The sequence below is a fragment of the Argentina silus genome, assembly GCF_951799395.1.
Source record: "Argentina silus genome assembly, chromosome: 2".
Taxonomy (NCBI): Eukaryota; Metazoa; Chordata; class Actinopteri; order Argentiniformes; family Argentinidae; genus Argentina; species Argentina silus.
This window is the reverse complement of record NC_139656.1, coordinates 6,544,610-6,567,109: the sequence shown is the minus strand read 5'-3', so window position 1 is coordinate 6,567,109 and position 22,500 is coordinate 6,544,610. Positions and strand designations below refer to the sequence as shown.

General features: G+C 46.8%; 1 protein-coding gene across 1 annotated transcript in view; it reads left to right on the top strand.

Annotated features, from left to right (window-relative positions):
- The window catches only part of nbeaa (neurobeachin a), a gene marked incomplete at both ends in the record, with an annotated part of 70,039 nt that overhangs the window by 11,464 nt on the left and 36,075 nt on the right, over nucleotides 1-22,500 (top strand). The window contains 6 exon segments of the mRNA XM_083695144.1: nucleotides 13,701-13,932; nucleotides 15,373-15,473; nucleotides 16,951-17,046; nucleotides 17,255-17,376; nucleotides 20,477-20,603; nucleotides 21,856-21,975. Coding sequence (XP_083551270.1) covers nucleotides 13,701-13,932; nucleotides 15,373-15,473; nucleotides 16,951-17,046; nucleotides 17,255-17,376; nucleotides 20,477-20,603; nucleotides 21,856-21,975 — 798 coding nt within the window.

Here is a 22,500-nt window from a genome sequence, read left to right as displayed (position 1 = left end):
ATGGAAGTGTTGTTATGTGTGTATTTGAGCATTGAACAAAGCAGTGGTTGTTCCTTCACTCAATTTCACATGCTCTGTTTCTTCGTTCCCGTCTTGTATGTGTGTATGTGTGTGTGTGTGTGTGTGCGTGCGTGCGTGCGTGTGTGTGCGTGTGTGCGTGTGTATGTGTGGTCTCTCCACAAACAATAACACATGCTCCACACATGCTTCCCCAGTCCTATTTCGTGTGTGTGTGTGTGTGTGTGTGTGTGTGTGTGTGTGTGTGTGTTTGTCCTCCTCCACCCTGTCTTGTGATGATGGATTAACCAGACTCATTGGAGCTGCTCTCTGTCTCTCTTATCTTCCATCAGCTATGCTCCTTCGGAACAAAACTCACCATTGTTATAATGGCTGTGTGGGTGTGTGGGTTTGGGTGGGTGGCTGTGTGTGGGTGGGTGGCTGTGTGTGGGTGTGTGGGTGGGTGGCTGTGTGTGTGTGTGTGCATATTTGTGTCATTGTGTAGGAGTGTTTGCGCATGAGTGAGCATCCATTCTGCTTTGGTGTGTGTTTGCAGAAACCCACATTTTTGAGGTTTTAACAAGACTCAACCCTACTGAGCTTATTTGTTGACCCTTGAATCTTGCTACAGCCACTCCACACTTAACTCTGCCCCCCAGCTCACCTTGTCCACATGTGTCCCTATGGGGATGAGACAGCTAGGCGGTAATGGTCTGAAAATACAGGCTACGTGTAAGTGAAAGCAATACGAAGGGAGGCCCAACCAGAAATCAGCTTTCACCTATCCAGTTATTTAATGTCAGTGCAGATGGAGTCAAGGAGATAAGGAGAGGATTCCATGTTGAACTTGAGATGCAGCCTGAGGGCTTCGGTCTGCCTTGAGGCCCCTCAGAAAAAGAACAGAGAGCTGCCCTCACCATTGCCTGTCTGGAAAACACAAAGAGGTGAACTTCTCCTCCATGACGGCACTCAATCTCTCTGCCTCTCTCTGCCTGAGGAGGATCAGGGGGAGAGTATGAAAGAACAAAACAAAACCTCCCCTCCCTTCCTCTTTCCATCTCTCTCTCACGTCTTCATTCTCCTCCCTTTATTCTCTCAAATTCAAATATGATCTATTGGCATGTCATAACTTGCCCCTCTCTGCCATTTAATTGTCTCTCACACTCTCCCTTTCTCTCTGTTCTCTTCTTTCTCTCTTTGTCAGTACCCCATCCCCCCCCCCCCCTCCCCCTCCCCCCTGCCCTTCTTGTCTGTTTGGCTGTAGGGCTTCAAGATATGGGCAGTGGCCCAGTCTAAACAGCTCCGGTTGTCCGTGTGCTGTGTGTCTTTCCGCATAGGCGCTGATCTGTGGAGCTGGGTAGTGGACACATCGGTCAGTGGTTCGCTTCAGGGCCTGGCTGACGATACAGTTTAGAACCAAGCTCAGTGCTTCAGTGCAGAGGCTGTGCGTCAGGTCTCAAAGCGCTCTGAATGCATTGTTTAGTATTCTTTTAGTATTATTTACTCAAGGGGGTACATAACTGAGAATGGTTATACAGAGGGTTGTTGTAAGAACATGACCCAGTGTTCTAGGATTTGTTCAGCTTAAGGATAAATACCTGAGTTGTGTTTAGTATTTCTGACAGAGTTTGTGTTACTTTGAGTTGGAACTATACTGTATGTAATGACAAACCCATGTTTGATGTAGATCTGTCTGTTTGCCTGTCTGTCTCTGTCTGTCTGTCTCTGTCTGTCTCTGTCTGTCTCTGTCTGTCTGTGTCTGTCTGTCTGTGTCTGTCTGTCTGTGTCTGTCTGTCTCTGTCTGTCTGTGCCTGTCTGTCTCTGTCTGCCTGTCTGTCTGTGTCTGTCTGTCTGTCTGTCTGTGTCTGTCTGTCTGTGTCTGTCTGTCTGTGTCTGTCTGTCTGTCTGTGTCTGTCTGTCTGTGCGGAGTTTGCACGACTGTTATGCTTGAGGTAGCTGATGTGAAAGCGATGGTGTGTGTTTGAGGATGCTGTGAATGACAAAACACAGTCGTTAGCAGATAGAGCATCATGGAAAGTTCTGGAAGCTACTCAATTAACTGAGCTGCTGTCACATAATATCAATTCTGGATTCTTTCCACAACTCTCCCTATTCCCATCCCTTCGCTCTCAACCCCCTCTCTCTTTCTCTCTCCCTATCTTTCTCGCTCTCTCTCCCCATATCCCCATACCCCCCCCCGCCCCCCTCTCTCTCTCTTTCCCCCCACTCTTTGTCTGTCTGTGTCTCTCTCTCTCTCTCTCTTGCTCTCGCTTGGCCTCTATAAAGCCTTGTCATGTGAGGTTTGTGATGAGAGAAAAAAAGAGATGCAGTATTAGCCTTTGTTTATTACCCAATAGCATGTGACTTAGCTTACTGTTAAATCTGTCGCTAAGCCTCCTTGACCAATCAGGGGCCAGGCAAAAGATGATGTCACACTTTCACTGAGGTCACTCTGTCTCGTTCTTCAGTGCTTTACCCGGCTACAGTGCCAAACCGAACCATACTGTGCTGGCTCTGATATTTTCCTTTCATCATGTCCTTCCCAGCACTGTTTCAGCAACTATGGTGGATGTGTAACTAGGCCAGCACAGTCTAGCCCACTCTGCTCTGTAGTGTGAATTAGGGTACAAATCCCTGAGCTGTGTGTGTTTGTGTTTGGATGTGTCTCTTTATCTGTTAACCCTGGGTCAGACTGTGTATGGAGCGGAATGGAATGTTTCAGAATGGAGGTTGAAGTTTAAACTGTGGTAAATCTGAAAGGATTGGGTAGGTTTGGTAATTACCTCACCTTGCTAGCTGTGTGGAACTGGGATAGGGGTCAGTTTGGGATTGAGCCGTAGTGTTAGTGACTTCCTCTCCTCTCCTCTCCCAGTCCCCGACTGTATGTGTCAGCACTGGGAGCTGCAGAGCAGGGGAGCTGTCTATGGTGCTGAAAGCAACCAGTCTCTGTCTCTTTTGATCTGTCTTGCACTCTCTCTCTTTTTCTTTCTTTTACAATCCTTCTCTGTCTCCTTTCTCTCTCCTTTATTTTATTTCTTTCACTTCGCTCCTACAGTTCTTTAATTTCTCTCTGCCTCTGCCCTCTCTCTCTCTATTTCTTTCTTTCCCACTCCCTCTGCCCCCCCCCCCCCCTCTCTTTCTTCAGCTCATTTTGAAGCTCCATCTCCTACTTGAGGAAAATGAGTTATTTTTGCAAGCTGGGTGTATGGTAATGAAGAGGAATCTCATTACTATTATATTATTTTAGGAACATGGCACAAAAGCATCTCGCCTAGATCTCTCTCTCTCTCTTCCTCTCTCTCTGTGTGCATGTGTGCGTGCGTGTGTGTGTGTGTTGAGTGGAGTAGTGTAGGAGTAGCAGAGTGTGTACTTTAGTGCATGCGTGCTTGTTAACAATGTTAGTACAGTATGTGCTGCTATTTGAGTTAACTTAGAGTCAGATGTCTGTGAAATGGTCGTGTGAATGCTCAACTGTGTGTGTGTGTGTGTGTGTGTGTGCGTGCGTGTGTGTCTTTGTTACATGAGTCAGTGGGGGATGATGAAAAGAAGGCAAACTGCACATTGAACTGAAGGCTTTTGTAAAGTGTCGACCTCAGTAAATACATTATTGTTGTGCTAACATTCCCATCTCTCTTTTTTCTGCTCTCTCTCTCTCTCTCTTGTTCTTAAGCCGGGTACACATACAACAGCCAAGATGAGACAAGACGAAACTGCCCAGTTTCAGAATGTTGTGATAAGACGCAGAAACTCAGCTTTGAACTGTCGAACATTATGTAACTAAACTGATATTCCTAGCTTGCCAAAATTCCCTCTCAGAAACAACAACAAATGCTTGCCAACGTTAGCTAAGTGATCCAGCTAGCTAGAAAGCAAGTTATATAACAAGCTACAGTAACCGTCAACAGAATTGCCATGACAGCTTCGTCTCTTCTGAAGACTGAAAGCTAAGATTCGACCAGATGAATCTTAGAGACGCCAACAGCTGACATGAGCCCAAACTGAGTAGTTCACATCAATAAAACTGCATTTCAGAACCGTCACGCTTCGTCTCGGCTGTTGTGTGTGTGTACCCGGCATTACAGTGCCTTCAGAGGGTTTATTGTTACCGTGTTTATTTTTCACCTGTGACTAACCCCATGTGACTGCGAGTAACCTCCTGCCTGCCTGTCTACGCACGGCGCCTCTGCATGTGGTGCTGCTGTGAAGTCATACCTTGTGACACACGCTCAGGAAAGAGAGTCTGGCTGTGTATTCATTGTGTGAGTTTCTTATGAAGCCGTCACTTCTGACGTTGAGTTCTTAATGCTTGCTCCCTCTCTTGCTTCCTCAACCCACATTGGAGGCATAATACAATACTATAGTACTGGCAGAGGAGGATGGTGGAAGTAGAAATCAGAGGACTCATTCATTTCTTTCTAATGTATCCCTCCACCAGCCTCCACTGAATAATTCCCTGAAAAGAATGCTGCCTCCAGCTACCTACCTACGTATTGGGCGTTTCATATGCAGTAGGACTTAATTGGTCACTTTAGTTATGATGAACACTTCAACCTTTCACCACTGCTTCCCTCCCTCCTTCCGGTGAGGCTGAGGGTGGAGGCTGAGGGTGGAGGCTGAGGGTGGAGGCTGAGGGTGGAGGCTGAGGGTGGAGTGTGGGGAACGTTTATAGAGGAGACAAAGCCCACCGAAGGTGTGAGGGAAGTGAAGCTGTCTCTGTCTGTATTGACTGAGAGTATTTTTACTGAAGCGTTCACGTCTGCAGTAAGTGACTACTAACTCTCCCACGTCTCAGTGTGTGTGTGTGTGTGTGTGTGTGTGTGTGTGTGTTTGTTTGTTTATTTGTTTGTGTGCCTTTTTTTTGTTAGCTCTGATTAGGTTTATGAGCAGAGGCTGTGTCCTGTCCCCTTTGCCATCTGTTCAGACACCGGTACAAGGGCCCATGGTCCCATGGGAAATGTAGTCCGGGGGTTCTGAGGGCTGCTTTCCCCCTGTCCCAGGAGGCCATAGTCAGTCAACATGTCACCATCTATCAATGTCACACACACACACACACACACGCCTGGTGTGCTCTTGTGTCTGCTTGATGTAGTTAATGCGTTTTTCCATGGCTTGTGATCTGTCTCCTCTCATGCAAATAGCTGTCCCACAAGAGTCCAGAGAGAGAGAGATGGACATCTGGTAGACTGCATGCTCCCTCCTCGGTCTACCCCCTTCTAGTCCCAACTATATGCCCCCTGCTTCTCCCTACCCCCCACATCCCAACTTGTAACCCCCACACCAACACTTTCACCCCTTAATCCACTCCGGCCCCCCATACATTCATTCTCACCCCTCAGACAATCCCCCTAATAAATCCACCCCGAATTCTGATCAATGTTCCAGCAGAAATGAGGTCACTGATCCCACATAAAGACTAACAGGGATTATGAAGCATGTACTGGTGAGTTTAACCCCAATATAATCCCAGCCATTTAGGGATTTAACATGATCATATTCCTCAGCACTGCTCCTCTGTAATCTAGGGTAACATAGCATTGATCAGGTTTACAGAACACAGAACCATTCCTTCTATCTTTTCTTCTCTTATTTTCTAAGTCAAAATGTTTCCTTCTTTCTCTTTATTTATCTCTCTCGTTCTCCCTTTTTTTTACCCCTCTCTCTCTCTCTCTCTCCCTCTCTCTCTCTCTGTAGAGCCCCTCTCGGAAAGGCGTTAAGTGTTTAATCAGTGATCTCATGTCTAGATGGGCCTCTCCTCTCCTCTCCTCACACAAAGGGACTGAATAGCCCAGGCTAGCCCAGGAGAGTTGAATGAGTAATCAGCGGTTTACACACACACACACACACACACACACACACACACACACACACACACTCTCTCCAGTGCTCTCTTAGGCCTTTGAAGTCGCCTGTTGATGATGCAAGCATGAAAGCGGCCTATTGTCTGTGTGAGGGCTGGCGCTGGCTAATGACTGACCGCAACTCTCAACTCTGACCTGTTCATTGTGAGGCAGACTCCAGCGGGGCATAATTAGCAACAGGTGCTCTTAATAATCTTTATTCCTAATCGGCGACTGATCATTCACTCAATCAGTCATGTGGTCGACTCTCCGCGATTTCTTCTGGCATGCGTCACTTCTCTAGTTTGCTTATTAGGACTGTGTTCTCTTTATGAAAAATGATACAGTACACAGGTGAGGGTCATAGTCTTCGCTTATACTGGTTTGGAGGGGTTTTGTAATGAGACCTGGTCTTGGCTAACCAAAGCCAAGGGTGTTAGTGGGGGTGTGTGTGGTGTGAAGACAGCACTGGCACAAACAGCCCTGGCACAGGTCGACTGGGGGGTCGACAGGGTTGTTGATGCCAACGAGGAGGCAAGCATCCTTTTGGGAGAGAGAGACTAGAGGACTGGCCCGCTACACTTGCAAGGGTTGGATAAACGGTTGGCTGCTCCAAAAGAGATGAGCTTTTTAACACACATCTACGCATGCACACACACACACACACACACACACACACACACACACACACACTGTCTCACTAACTCACAGCATCTTGTGCAAGCCAATGGTTACTTATCCAGCCCTAAAGCCTGTGGCAATTCTGACTGTGGGAAAGTGATGCCGTCACATCCTTAGCAACTGCTTGACGACAAGAAACGTGATCATTCAGTTTCCATTGAGTTCTTTTATGAATCGGACGAGTGGAACATGAGTGGAACACATGGGTGACAATCGTCGGCAAGCAGTTGCCAAAACAAACGTCCTCAAGCTGTTGCCCAGGAAGTGAGTGAGGTCACTGCTTGTCTTTCCCTGGGGGGATGGGCGAGTGTGGCAGTGCCAACCCCTTGTGCCCCCAGGCGTGTGGCAGGGCGGGTTCCTGTTTGTGTGTTTGTGTGTGTTTGTGTGTGTGTGTGTGTGTGTGTGTGTGTGTGTGTGTGTGTGTGTGTGTGTGTGTGTGTGTGAGAGAGATCTCCTCGTGCCTGGCGGTATGTGTCAGAGTAGTAGGGGGGCTCTTGTGTGTGCTTGCTGATGTGAAAGGTTGTTCCTTTGTTAGAGGGCCCAGTGGTTCCTGATACAAAGATGGGGAGGGAACTAACACGGTGTACGGACAGAGAGGAGGAGAGAAGAAGGGGAGTTGAGGGAGTGGGGGGAGGGAGGGAGGGAGAGAGAGAAAGGGGGTAAAGGAGTGAGAATGCAAAGGGGATGTATTATATATAGAGAGAATTAGTAAGCGTTGTTGTTGGTGTGTGTGTGTGTGTGTGTGTGTGTGTGTGTGTGTGTTTGAGAGCCTCTCGAGACATCATTTCCATCTAGGCAGCACTATTTATACATCACAATTAAGTGTCCTACTCAATTAGAAACCCACGCACACGACAGCTAATGGGCAGGGAAAAACATCAACACACACTCATACATTTTTCCATCCAGAGGTGGTTTCCAATGGAGGGGAGTTGATCTCTCTATCGATATTAATCTCCCTCTCTTCCACTCTCTCCTTCTCTCTCTTCCTTTCATCATGTTGCCTTCGCTTGCATCATCATCTGTGCTTCACAGTGAAATACCGAACATTGGCGGCAAATTGTCTGTGTGTGGGTAGGAGTGGTAGGAGTAGGCATGTGTGTGTTGGGGAAGCTATTCTGAAAATGTATTAAAATAGATGGCCATTACTTTTTAACTACACTAAAGCTACCCTTGAGAGAAATTGTTTTGTCATAAAAAACACTACATCGAAACTACTTCATCCAACACACAACAGTCGGTTACTAAAGGATTATCAGTCCATGTGACAGAAAGTGTACTATTGAAGCGCTCTGAAATCACTGGGAGAACAAAAATATTTGAGTGGATGGAGGAGAAAGTGGGGAGGGCTGGAATATTAGTTCAAGTCTTTTGGACAAATGTAGTGAGTAGTGAGCTTACTACTGTACACAGCTACATAGCAAAACAAGCAGTTAACTACCAACAAGCTACAGCAAAATGTAGTTCAACTGATAGTTGAACTACATGTAGTGGAACTACTCCCCAACACTGTGTACATACAAGCGGTATACATGATTTGTTTTATAGTGCACTTCATCCATGTTAATTTCTTGCCCCTAAGATTCTCTCAGAGAATAGTCATGTCCGAGCCTCTGTCCTCAATCACATGATCCTCACCCTGTTCATACAGATGGGATGTGCTGTTTAGTTACAGGATTTCCTTCGATTACGATTCACTGATATCACACAGAAATAACTGACCTACTAACAAACATATCGTCTTCTCTCCCTGTGGGCTGTAAGAGTACTAGTGCATAGTGGTACTAACCCAATAAGACATCAATGTAATTAGACGTTACATATAGGCTATATGTTGAGGGAAGTAGCTGTCCCTGGTGTGCTCTGTAATTGGGAATCTCAGAGGGAAAGGAAAAATTCGATACGGGTTGAATTAATTCTTCTTCCTTTTATTCCATCCCTCATTCAGGGGCTTGGTCTAATCTGTGCTAATGGGTTCAGAGAACACAGGATCAATTCACTCTGCTGAGAGAGAGGGGGGGGGGGGGGGGGGGGACAGAGAGGGGAGGGAAATGGGAGAGAGGAGAAATAGAGAGATGGGGGGGGGGAACCTGTCCATTTCTGATTGAGTTCAGTGAAGGAGAAGACAGGAGGAGAGAAGGGCAGGCAACCCCAAGCTCTGTTTTTGTAACGTATCGTCCTGTTTCTTAGTTTATGTTTGTCTTTGTTTCATGTTATACATTTTTTGTTTCCTGTTTTGTGTTCATCACCTTGTCTCTCATTTCAGACACTTCACCACCTGCCCTTGTGTGTTTCCTGCCTGTGTGATTGTCGACCCCCGCCCTGATTAGCTTCACCTGTGTATTTAGTCTGTGTGTTCTCCTGTCTCTGTGCCAGTTCGTCTTTGTACCTTTGTGTCATACGTCCCAGCATTTCCTTGTGATAAGTATTTCAGTTTTTTTGATCTCCGAGTGTGTTTTTGACGTTGCCTTTTTGCCTTCCCCTTATCGGATTATCTGCCTGCCTTTTTGAACTGCCTACCTGTGTACCGAACCCTGCTTTGCCTACCCCCTTCCTGGATGATCTGCCTACCTGTTCACTGCCTACCTGTGTACCATACCTTTATTTAAAGTAAAGACTATTCTATTGGATTTAAGTTTTGTCTCTGAGTCGTGCTTTTGAGTCCTCTGCCTAAGTACTCCAGCCATTACAATACGGCCAAACGGCCATTACAACTGGCCAAACTATGGACTCAGCCGGCTCAGACTGTGTGCTCTGCTCTTCAATCCCAGGGGAATCAGATTTGTTACCATGACGAGCTACTCACCTCTATCTGCCAGGGGGTGAGTGAGCTGACGAGGGCTTCCAGGCCTCCCAACTAAGCAGGCTTGGCCAGGTTAGCCAACTGGCTGGCCAGATCCAGCAGCTGGTGACGTACCTCGAGAGCCTCGTCACTTCTCTTCCAGACCCGGCGCCAGTTCCGACCCGTGATCCCGCTCCTGTTCCAGCTCCAGCTCCGGCTCTCCTGCCCACACCACCGGCATCGGCTCCTCACCTCTCCAGACCCGAGCGGTTCTCCGGGGACTCCGGTAACTGTCGGGCATTCCTAGTTCAGTGTAGGCTCCACTTTGTGCTACAGGTGTCGTCATTCCAGTCAGAACGAGCCAAGGTGGCCTTACATCATCACCCACCTCACTGGCAGAGTGGAGGCCTGGGCTACGACTGAGTGGGCTAGGGATTCTCCTGTCTGCAATTCCTGGAGGATTTCACTAACACTCTTCGCAAAAATTTTGGACCACACAACCCCTGGTCGAGAGGCAGCAAGAGCGCTCATGGGCCTGCGTCAGGGCAAGAGGCGGGTTTCGGACTACGTAATAGAGTTCCGCACTCTGGCAGCTGATAGCGGCTGGAATTCATCCGCGCAGTTTGACATTTTTCTCCATGGGCTTTCCAACTCCATCAAGGACCGGTTGGCTCCTCTCGAGCTTCCCCCCAACATGGATTATCTTTTTGCCTTGGCCATAAGGATTGACAATCGTCTCCAGGAGAGGGAGAGAGAGAGAGATCCAGGGTAGTGGTTCCTCCACCCGTCCTGAGGGATCAGTCCACTGCCGATTGCTCTTCGTCGTGGCGTCGGGATGGATCTTGCCGATGGCTGACTCACCAACGCTCCCTACTGCTTCAGGGGAGCCCATGCAGTTGGGGAGAGCGAGGCTCACTCGGCAGCGTCATATACGGGAGGGAAACCCACGCACCCTACTGTGCTCAAATGGGGTATTTCATGTCAAGGTATCAAGTAAAAGGGCAAGGCTCATCAGTGAAGGAGAGGGCGCTGGTGAGCTGATCCGCTTTCTCTGCTAATCCCTCTCATATTCTCTCTCCTGCACGACTAATCACTCCTACTCAGACTCTCCACATTTCTGTGTTTGTGGACTCTGGAGCAGATGGGAGGGCTCCAGAATCCACAAACAGGCTAGCCAAGAGACTTGGACTAAATGTTGTTCCCCTGCCCAAGCCAATAGAGGCCAACACTTTAGATGGTCACTCACCGCACTCAACCTCTTCAACTAATCATCGCCAATAACCACACTGAATTCCTGAGCTTCTACCTGTTCAACTCTCCTTTATAGTCTCTCATCCTGGGCTAACACTGGCTCTCCAAGCATAACCTTCACTTTAATTGGGCCACTGGGGAGGTTACGGGTTGGGGCGAGGGATGTTCAACCTCCTGCTTTCCGTTTGTTCCTGCTTCACTGTCTCCTCGACTTCCGGTCTCTGTACCCCCTCCGCCTTCGGAATCTCCAGTGCCTACTAGGCCTTCTGTTCCCTCGCGCCCCTTGGTTTCTTCGGACACTGACTTTCTGGATCTTTCTAGTGTTCTCTCCTGTTACCTTAACCTCAAAGAGGTATTCAATAAGACCCGTGCTACCTCTCTGCCTTCTCATTGGTCCTATGACTGCTCTATAGACTTGCTCCTAGGAACTTCACCTCCCAGAGGGTGTCTCTATTCCTTGTCGGCTCCTGAGAGGGATGCCATGAAGGATTACATTGACTCCTCCCTTGCTGCCGGTATAATTCACCCATCCTCTTCTCCTGCTGGGGCTGGCTTCTTTTTCATTGGCAAGAAGGATAAGATGCTTTGTCCCTGCATCGATTACCATGGTCTGAACGACACAACCATTAAGAACTTAACCTCTTATCTTATCAGCATTTGAACTCTTGCAAGGTGCAAAGATTTTTACTAAGTTTGATTTGAGAAATGCTTATCATTTGGTAAGGATAAGGGAGGGGGACGAGTGGAAAACGGCCTTCAACACTCCCAGTGGTCACTACAAGTCTCTCGTAATGCCCTTGGGTCTGACTAATGCTCCAGATGTGTTCCAGGCCCTAGTGAATGATGTTCTCTGGGACATGCTCAATCGGTTTGTCTTTGTTTACCTGGATGATATCCTCATCTTCTCCCCTGACGAGAAGATGCATGTTCAGCACATCCAACAGTTCTTCAGCGTCTCCTCAATAACCAGCTCTTTGTCAAAGCAGAGAAATGTGAGTTCCGTGCCTCCACCGTTACATTCCTGGGGTTCATCGTCTCTGAGGAGAACATCCGAATGGATCCTGCTAAGGTCAGTGCAGTTGCTGAATGGCCCACTCCTACCAGCCATAAATTGGTTGAGCGGTTTCTGGGGGTTGCTAACTTCTACAGACTTTATCCAGAACTTTAGAATGGTTGCCGCCCCGCTGCATGCCCTCACCTCTCCTCCGAACCGGTTGTTTGTCCCTGTCTCCCATTGCTCTCAGATGATCCATTGGGCTCACACTTCTCTCCTCTCCTGTCACCCTGGAGTACGGCAGACTCTGTTTGTGATCAGGCAACGTTTCTGGTGGATGCCCAAGGAGAGAGAGGTGGGGGAGTACGTGGCTGCCTGCGTCATCGCCCCTGGTCTGACATCTCTCTGGACTTTGTCACGGGGTTACCCCCCCTTGATCTCCGAGTGTGTTTTTGACTTTGACTTTTTGCCTTTTCCTTATCGGATTATTTGCCTGCCTTTTTGAACTGCCTACATCTGCCTACCCATTGACAGCCTACCGGTGTACTGTTAAAGTAAAGACTATTTTATTGGATTTAAGTTTTGTCTGCTTTGAGTCGTGCTTTTGAGTCCTCTGCCTAGTACTCCAGCCATTACAGTTTTTAAACAGGTAGTTTCCAGTGTTGAACCCCAGTGAGGTAATCAATCTGGTGAACTCATGATGAATGCTACTGTGGCTAATGACCGCAGTAGCTAATGTAGCGTACGATGGCTATTGGACAGAACATCCTTAGTGCCCTCCCCTCTGCCTGGTGCATATGGATTCCACATTACCTTCAGAGACCATAGAGGACAACAGGGTTCTTTACATTCATCTCCATATCCTCTCCTATATGTATTCATCTAATTAGCAGTCCATATCTACTACTGTCGTTATTGTCTGTCTATTTATCTGCCCATCCATTTCTCCTTTTTTAACCAGTTAACCTCATCTCTTGAGGACCACTTGGAATAAGAATGTTTTAGGATTAACTAAATCAATCAGTCAGCTAACTATCTGATGGAATGGTCATCAACATCCCACAGAGTCCTTGAACAGAGGGTTGAAAAACTGCTATTACGTCTCTCTCTCTCTCTCTCTCTCTCTCTCTTTTGCTCTCTCTTCGCTCTTGCTCCCTCCCCCTCTCTATAGCTCGACCTTCCATTTTCTCTTTTCTGTTTTGCCCTCTCTCTGTGGAGCACAGTATTGCACTCCTCTATGTTCTCTCCCTCCTATCGTTCCCCCTTTTATTACATCCTCCCCTCTCATACACTACCCTCTCATGTGAGTGGATGCTTGAGTAGTTTGCCATGACCACCAAAACCATTACTGGTATAGTACAATGTGGGCTGTCCATTACCTTGCCTCTTACAAACGTAAATCCTCGTACATCAAGTAATCACACTACATGAAGTGCCAATATGTGTGCTCTCCAAGCTCCATGACCTCATGCTATCTGTGTACTTTGCCTGTGTGTTTAAAATGCCTAATATCGACCAGCTCATGGTCGAAACCACTATTGTATGTTCAATTAGATTTCCTAGCCTTCAAGGAGTGGACTACTCCTAAGGTACTACTAATAAGGTACGGCAGGGTCTCTGTCTCTGCGTATCCTGGGGAAGGCTATTCGCCATGGTTTGAGTTATGTTTCATGGCATCAGATACGTTTTTTTGGATTGTGTGTGTGTGATTGTGTAGGTGTGTAGGAATATAGGTGTGTGTGTGCGGCAAGAGACAATTGAGGGGGGCAATTTTATGCCTGTTGTGTTTTCAGAGAGACTGTTGTTCACAGTGGAGTGTCCCATTCACGTCGTATGAGAGGGAAAGAGCGGGAGAGAGAGAGAGAATGAAGGAGTGAGAGGCTTATTTGCTGTTACCTTCTGTGTGGCCCCCAGCATAAGAAGGGCTTTTCAAACTGCAATCAGCATCTATCAGAGACTGAGCTCTGCTCTCCTCCAGCCAAAGAGGCTAAACATGTCACTAAATCATTCTTTCTTTTCTTTTTTCTCTTCACCTATTACCTTCTCAATTCCCCCTCTTCCTACCCTCCCACCCTCTTTCCACTTGCTCTTCTCCTTCTCCCTTCCCCCCTCCCTCCCTCCCTCCCTCCCTCCCTCCCTCCCTTCCTCTCTCCTGTAGCTGGTGGGGGGTGAGTTTGACCTGGAGATGAACTTCATCATCCAGGATGCGGAGAGCATCGGCTGCATGGTGGACCTGCTGTCCCACTGCGAGGTGACGTGCCAGGCCGAGGTCTGGAGCATGTTCACTGCCATCCTGCGCAAGAGCGTCCGCAACCTGCAGACCAGCACCGAGGTGGGCCTCATCCAGCAGGTGCTGCTCAAGATGAGCTCTGTCGACGACATGATCGCAGGTGAGAGGGCTGGACCGCACACACCTTGATACATCGACGTGACACTGTGCCCTGCTGTAGTACACCTTCATGCTAAAAAGCACCCCATCACATCTGTGTCCTTGTATTCCATCTACTTAGAAGACTCATACATACCTAAACTAACCACACACATGTCCACGTGGGCAAGTCTGTCCTCTGAAAGTGCATTTTTTTCACTTGTGAAAACACTTGTGCGCTCACAGTCAGACCCCTTTTCAATGCCACAATACCGCAATACATTGTCCTTAACTGCACTTTTCCCTCTCTTTCTTAGTTTACAGTACGTGTCTGTGTCCTCCTCCGTCCCTCACATAATGTGATGTGTTTCCTGGCTCATGTGTCTCAGTAATAAAGTGTCCCTGACCCTGCCCAGGACGTCTCAGTAATGATGTTGCGTGGGAGGCCTCGATTCATTTTCAGCAGGGCTAATGTGGAGAACAGCCTTTGTAAGCAGATTCTCTCTAAAGGACCGCACTCTGCGTGTCCTTAGATACACACACACACACACGCACACACGCACACGCACACGCACACGCACACGCACAATCTGACTACAATGCTACTTTAGCTACAGTATGAGCCTCCATGTGTCGGTGAAATAAAATGTCTGGTGAAGTTCATCGTGACTGAATCGTCTAATCATAATAGCCTACCTACAGTACAGTGTGTCACCATATTTTAATAATGGTAATGATCATTGACTGGATTCATATAGCATATTTTCGAGACACTCAACTTCACGTTGTATGGAGGGAACTCACCTCATTCACCACCAATATAATAATAATATTAATAATATCCACCTGGGTGCTTTTAGTCTCTCTCTAATGCTCATAATGTCAAGTATCTTTCTATGGAGATTGTCGCTATTGTGTGTCCCTATTAAATCCCTCTTATTGGTTAAAAATTTGATCAAAGCATGTTATCTGCAAGCCTTGAAGCTGTTTCCCTGTGTTGAAGATCTAGTCAGACTCCTCAGATGTGACTGTTAGTTGCTGTGTTTGATGTGTAGTGAAACTTCCTCTTTGTGTACAAAATGTCTATACTGGCTCAGCATGTGATCAATGAACATAATGTAAACAGTTATTACATTATAATTGTGTTTACACTCCAACAGTGTTGAATACAAGCAGCTACAATAGATACAACCCTATACCCCTGGTGACACTATCAACAGGGAAATGTTACTCCAGGAAATTAAATGAACTTGAGTGTCCTTTTTTGATGACCTCACTGTGTTTTCCCCAGGCCTGAGATACAGGAGCATTAGCCTTCTACCACACTCAGCAGAGCTGCTGCCTTCCAACTGCTGACTCATCATCATGCTCTTGCATTGTCTCAACCCCCCCCCCCCGTCCCTCCCTCCCCCCCCCCACCTTCTCCCTCTCCCTCTCTCTCTCTCTCTCTCTCCCTCTGCAGATCTGCTGGTGGATATGTTGGGGGTTATGGCCAGCTACAGCATCACAGTGAAGGAGCTGAAGCTTCTCTTCAGTATGCTGAGAGGAGACAACGGTATCTGGGTGAGTGTGCTCTGTTATACTGTCACTCCACCGGAGAGTGGTGATGGGTGGGGAGCGGAGCGGACCAAGGCAGGGCGGAGGGGGATGTTAGGACTAATAGGAGGTGATTGGTGCAGGGGGAAGGAAGGGTCCTACGGTCCCAGACAGACAGAATCAGATGCTGCTGACAAATCAGATCAATACCTCTACCCTCCCCCCTCCCATCCAACTCCCCCCCCCCCCCCCCAACCCCCCCTCCCCACCCCCACCCGAGACACCAACCACCTCTAGCCAATGATCGCTGTCCGCTGCAGCAACCCTCTCCTCCTCTCCATCCCTCCTCTCCTCACAGCCTGGAGCCAACAATCTGCTGTCCACAGTAACAATCACACTGTCCACCTCCATGCCTCTATTCATCCTCTTTCTCTAGTCCTCCCTCCACCACCATGCCTCTATTCCTCCTCTTTCTCTAGTCCTCCCTCCTCCACCACCATGCCTCTATTCCTCCTCTTTCTCTCGTCCTCCCTCCACCTCCATGCCTCTATTCCTCCTCTTTCTCTAGTCCTCCCTCCACCTCCATGCCTCTATTCCTCCTCTTTCTCTAGTCCTCCCTCCACCTCCATGCCTCTATTCCTCCTCTTTCTCTAGTCCTCCCTCCTCCACCACCATGCCTCTATTCCTCCTCTTTCTCTCGTCCTCCCTCCACCTCCATGCCTCTATTCCTCCTCTTTCTCTAGTCCTCCCTCCACCTCCATGCCTCTATTCCTCCTCTTTCTCTAGTCCTCCCTCCTCCACCACCATGCCTCTATTCCTCCTCTTTCTCTAGTCCTCCCTCCTCCACCACCATGCCTCTATTCCTCCTCTTTCTCTCGTCCTCCCTCCACCTCCATGCCTCTATTCCTCCTCTTTCTCTAGTCCTCCCTCCTCCACCACCATGCCTCTATTCCTCCTCTTTCTCTAGTCCTCCCTCCTCCACCTCCATGCCTCTATTCCTCCTCTTTCTCTAGTCCTCCCTCCACCACCATGCCTCTATTCCTCCTCTTTCTCTAGTCCTCCCTCCACCACCATGCCTCTATTCCTCCTCTTTCTCTAGTCCTCCCTCCTCCACCTCCATGCCTCTATTCCTCCTCTTTCTCTAGTCCCCTGCTCCTCCTTTTTTCCCTCCATCTGTCCTTTTCCCTCACTCTCTCCAGGGACAGATCGGTTAGTGGTTGCAATGGTATTGATCAGCTGTTGCCGGGGGCAGGCAGAGGTGATTGAAGAGTTATTGATCCAGTAGGGTTGTGGCAAAGATGATGTCACAGTGTGGTTTTCCTGATTTTCTCCCCTGTGCCTTGGATGGTTAGGAGTGTGTCACATGCTTGTGATTAATCTTCCCCCTTATTTTCCTCCCATCCCCTCCTTTCTGTTTATTTCATCTCCTTCTTCTTCCACCCTCTTCCCCTTCCTATTCCTCTCCTCCTCCCCTCTTCTCCTCCCTATTCCTCTCCTCCTCCAGCCGAGACATGCTATAAAGCTGTTGTCAGTGTTGAACCAGATGCCCCAGAGACACGGCCCAGACACCTTCTTCAACTTCCCAGGACGCAGTGCAGCGGTAAGACACACCCACAAACACAACAATAACTGTTGGCCTCTTGAATAACCAGGTTGTTAAAAACCAGTGTCTCTTGAATAACCAGGTTGTTAAAAACCAGTGTCTCTGGCAAGGAAGACATGCACCTTAGCGCACACAGCTTGGAATATGAGAGAGTAGCCTATGTGTGTGTTGATTGGCTGATGTGGTGGTGTGTCTCCTCCCCCAGGCCATAGCTTTGCCACCCATCGCTAAGTGGCCTTACCAGAACGGCTTCACTCTCAACACCTGGTTCCGTCAGGACCCCCTGAACAACATCAACGTGGACAAGGACAAGCCCTACCTCTACTGGTCAGTATTAAACCTTATACCTGTCCAGAACCCTAGCTTATCTTAACCTTAAACCCTACCTGGGTCTGCCCGGTCCCCATCAACAACATCAACATAGGCAAGAACAATCTTACCCATGACCACTCAACCCTACCTAAACCCCTACCTAGACATTACCTAAATGGTATCTAAATCTGCAAACTCTACCTCTACGGATGAGCTCGGGAGGGAGGAGGAGGGAGAGAGGAGGAGATGGCGGGGGGGGGGGGGGGGAGAGAAGAAATTAGTGATTTTAATTCGGTGCAATTTTGTAAATGCCGTAAAATCTCTTTGGCAAGTCTGAGACATTACGTGTGACATACGGACATCCGAACGGACGGAGACAAATCCACAGTCCCCTTCTGGGTTTCACCATGGGGGGACAATAAGTACATCGCGTTAAATGTCATGAGAGTCCATTAACGAGCAGGCAGTTGTGTGCTGGTGTTACAGCACACACCTTGGAGGCCTTGCTGTGAGCCCAGTTAGCTGTAGCCACGAGCCACTGTGAAGCTTCATTAGCGCTGAGCTTTTATTTAATTATCGCTCCTTTCCCCTCCTCCGTTTCTTCACTTGTCCTCTCTTCTCCACAATTTAGGCCTCCTTTGCCTGCAGCCAAACTCTGATCTCTCTGTTCTTTATTGAACTGAAAGGATTTGTTAGAAGATAGGGGTGATAACAACCTCTTTATGTGTCATGATAGGCAGGGTAATTGGATTCTGAAGGTGGACTGTGTACCAGCATGCACCGGCACTATGTCTAGTACAAAATGTTTCTTATTCTCAGTTAAGTTAGTTATTCGGAGAAACCTGGGAAACCTGGGGAAACCTGTTTTGTTCCATGTTTTGTTTTTTACCATAGAATATATATTTTTTTTTAGAATTATTAGTTCTAATTTGATGATTGTCTCGTGCCTTATGTTGGGAACACCTTGTTGCTATGTAGGTGTGTCATATAATGTGTCAACCCAGTACTCTCAATCTTTGTAGTACACACATTCTCTTATGGAGTAGAGAACCATATCCATACAATGTGCATGATGCAGTATAGTATGTATGACATTAGAGTGAGCACATCCATTATCTCTCTAGTGCTGGGTAGAAAAGACACATCTAGCAGAACAGAAAGAACACCCACACACTGGTTCATGCTCCCTAGGAACACATGTTTTTAATGTGTAACTTATGAAAGAAAGTGTTGATTTTTGGGAGCACAAATTACTCTGTGGGTATTCTTTCCGGATTAGATTAATTTGACCATATCCCAGCATTACCTGCTCCGGATGAGTTCTGACTATGCAGGAGGGGGCATGTAATCCTGTTTCCCTAGTAACCCGTTGTCATGGTGAGCTGAGCCCCTCTGTGTGTATGTGTGTGTGGGGGGGGGGTCTTATCACCCTCCCCCAGCCACAGCTGCTACTCCAGCCCCCTGTCTGATATGGGCCTCCACGTCCACTCTGGAGAAGGCGATAACACCCCACACATGCTTAAACACTCACCAGGAATTCACTTTGGAGGGATTTAGACCTGTTTGAAGTGTGTGATCCTTTTTCCTTTTTGGATTGAAATGTGCCCTCTTGTTTGATCAGCAAGCTTGGGCGAGGAGAATATGTTTTATGTTGTGGTTATGCCTATGAAGAGCCAGATAGGAAAAAGAGGTTTGGTAGCACTTAACATTACAGCTCAGAATAAGTGGGTAATACCATAGTAACAACCATTGTACCAGTAATTACCTGTAGTTACCAGTAACAATGGACTGTGGTTTCCATGTAATTATTTTTGCATGAAAGATGCTTGAACAGAGAATGTAGATTCTTTGACAAAGTGGTATCAAAGCTGGAAAATGCTATATTATCTGTTTCCATTTTGTTCTAGCCTTGTACACCATCTTAACCTCACAACTAAGACCATGGTTACTCAGTAAAGTAGTTTTTTATTTTATTTTTTCAAAATAAAAATGTACAGAGTATTGCTACAGTACATTAAGTACAGATACTGTAGCCATGTTACGTTTTATTAGTGAAATAGTTTATTAGCAGTAAGCGAACATTTAGCCTCAGTTGAAAGTAGCTAGCTCTAACATTAGCTGTGGAGCTTGAGCCATAGGACTAGCTTTGGATTGAAGGTCACAAACCTGAATTGAATATTATGTTATGTTAATGAATGAATATTTGTAACAATGTCTTGTTACTGTTGTGAATAAAACATTGTGGTGAATATCATTGGAAATATGATTCAGTCAAATAGAAGAGCCAACTACAACAAGTGTGATAGAAAGGTTTTGAAAGTGTTGCCTCCATTCATTCTCCATCCACAACATTGACCTTACAAGGAAACATTACCTACCGGACAGCTTATTATTACTAATATCAACATCTCAATGTGTTAATAAGGGAAAATGTACTTTTACATTAACTGTATGGAGTCATCCATAAACCCTTCATGTAGGCTGTATGTACATTGTGTATTTTATTGCTGTGTTAATGATGTAGTAGCGGCATGTATACTGATATGTATGACTGTATTACAACTGACTGATGGACTAACCATGGTAAACAGTCTTACTTGTCAGGTTAATATGGCATACAAGGGTAGATTAAAAAATGGAAACCTGTAATATAGTATTTTCCTTACTTTCTCTGTTTTTGGGTAACAACCCGTGGTCTTAGTTATGAGGTTAATATAGGATACAAGGCTAGCATTTTCCAATTCTGATACTATTTCAGTAGTAACTACCTTCTCTGTTTCTTGGTTATAAATCAAATTACATTTGTGCTCATAAGTTTCAATTGTTGAAAAACAATATGGAAACAAGCATCTTTCATGCAGAATAATGAGGTGGGACTACAGTCCACCGTATCTTGTAATAACAAGGTCATTTTCTTTCTTGTTACTGGTCACTTTCAGTAATGACTGTTAATTACCATGGTTATTACCATGCTATTACCCACTTATTCCGAGCTGCATTACAAAGTGCTATCAAGGGTTTTGTGTTCTTAAGGATGAGTTGAGTCTCTAAAGCTTTACCGTTTTAGTGGAGTTTAGGTAAGCAGGATAAACTTCTCTCCTCTGCTCTCTTCCAGTTTTCGTACCAGTAAAGGGATAGGCTACTCAGCACACTTCGTGGGGAACTGCCTGATCGTGACGTCACTGAAGTCAAAGGGAAAAGGCTTTCAGCACTGTGTGAAATATGATTTCCAACCCCGCAAGGTACACAGAGTACTGTACACACACACACACACACACACACATTCACACTGAGGCACTACATTCAAAGAGCCACATTTCTTAAACGGACACAGATGTATAGAAGTGATGGAAGAAAGGGTTCAATGATCCGGTCAGCTCAATAACACTTGTTCGATGAGAGAGAGTGTTTGGCTGTCATCCAGTACCATACACACACAACCTCACACACACACACACACACACACAGTGCTCACAAGGAGTGTTGATGAGAGGATATAAGGCCTGTCAATTAATACCTACACATTACCCCTCAAACGCACAGTCAGCATTCCTCAGCTCTCACTCTTTCTCTCTCTTGCTTACACACACACACACACACACACACACACACACACACACACACACACGAGATGGCCCTCTGGAATAACTGCTGAGTGAGGAGAATGCATATGCTGCCTATGATGTTCCCAGTGGCTCTATTTGACCAATTAATAAGTTACCATGTTTCATAGCACTTGTGCACCCATGCGTGCATGCATGCGTGTGGTTGGCATGGGCCAATCGTCTCTCAGCTTTGCAGACATCAGCAAAATCCTCCTCATCTCAAGCCCCCTACCCCATCTACCCCCCATCCTCCAATCCACTTCCCCCTCCTGGAAAGCTGCCTAGCCTATAGGGATAAGATGCCCTCTCATGTAAATGCGATATTATTGCATACGCACGCACGCATACACACGCACGCACGCACGCACGCACGCATGCAGACTTAGGGCAGACTTAGGGAAGAGGCCTGAGTAGAGAGAGTTAACGCTCCTCAAATCCTCACCATTACCTAACCCTCTTACGCGTGAGCTAGTAAGCCTGAGTATACCCAGAACCTCATACTCCATGTTTCACTTTAAATCACTCTTATAAGGAGCTAAGACTTTTGGAACGGAAATCGGGATTTTAAGAATCCTCTGAATTTGTTGATCAAACTTTGACACCCTCGTGCAATGTCTTATGAATGTGTTTTTATGCATTTATAAAGGCTGTTATAAGGACTCAATAGCTGTTATGAATGTGTTTTTATGCATTTATAAAGGCTGCTATAAGGACTCAATAGCTGTTATGAATGTGTTTTTATGCATTTATAAAGGCTGCTATAAGGACTCAATAACTGTTATGAATATCTAGAGCAAGTTTCGTAATACTGTTTCAACCGCCTGTCTGTAATGCATTATGATTGAATGGTGAATTAACCCTTTAACGCTCTCCTGTCTTTGTGTTTCAGTGGTACATGATCAGCATCGTCCACATCTACAACCGCTGGAGGAACAGTGAGATCCGTTGCTATGTCAATGGACAGCTGGTGTCCTACGGTGACATGGCCTGGCACGTCAACACCAATGACGTAAGCCCGCCTGCCCCTTCCGGTCACCTTGACAACCATTTTCTGTCCCTGTGTTTGAACGCAGGGGAAGAAGTTGCTCACTCACCCCAAATCCTAACCGGAACCATCTGGAGGAGAAAGGCATAGCTGGCCTGTGATCAGTGTTTACAGACAACGTCATCCTAGTTCCTTTGCATGCTTGATGTTTCTGCAGTGGCTCAGGGGATGGTTGGATCCTCCTGAGTGCTTTGAGAGGCCTGGGAGAGAAACATGCACCTGTGACAGAATTGACAACAAAAAGCTGAACAGTGTTTTCATCATATCTGAAGTATACGTATCTGATCTTCTCCTGCAGGCTAAAACTTTCACTTTATATAACAATTTGCTGCTGTGATGATTAAGGGAACGATAAGAAAACAGAATGTTTTATCTGTGATGAGAGAGAGAGGAGAGAAAGGAGAAAGAGCAGAGGAGAGAGAGAGGGGGAAGAGAGAGAGAGAGAGAGAGAGGGGAGGGATGATGGGGGTAGAAGAGTGAGAGAGAATA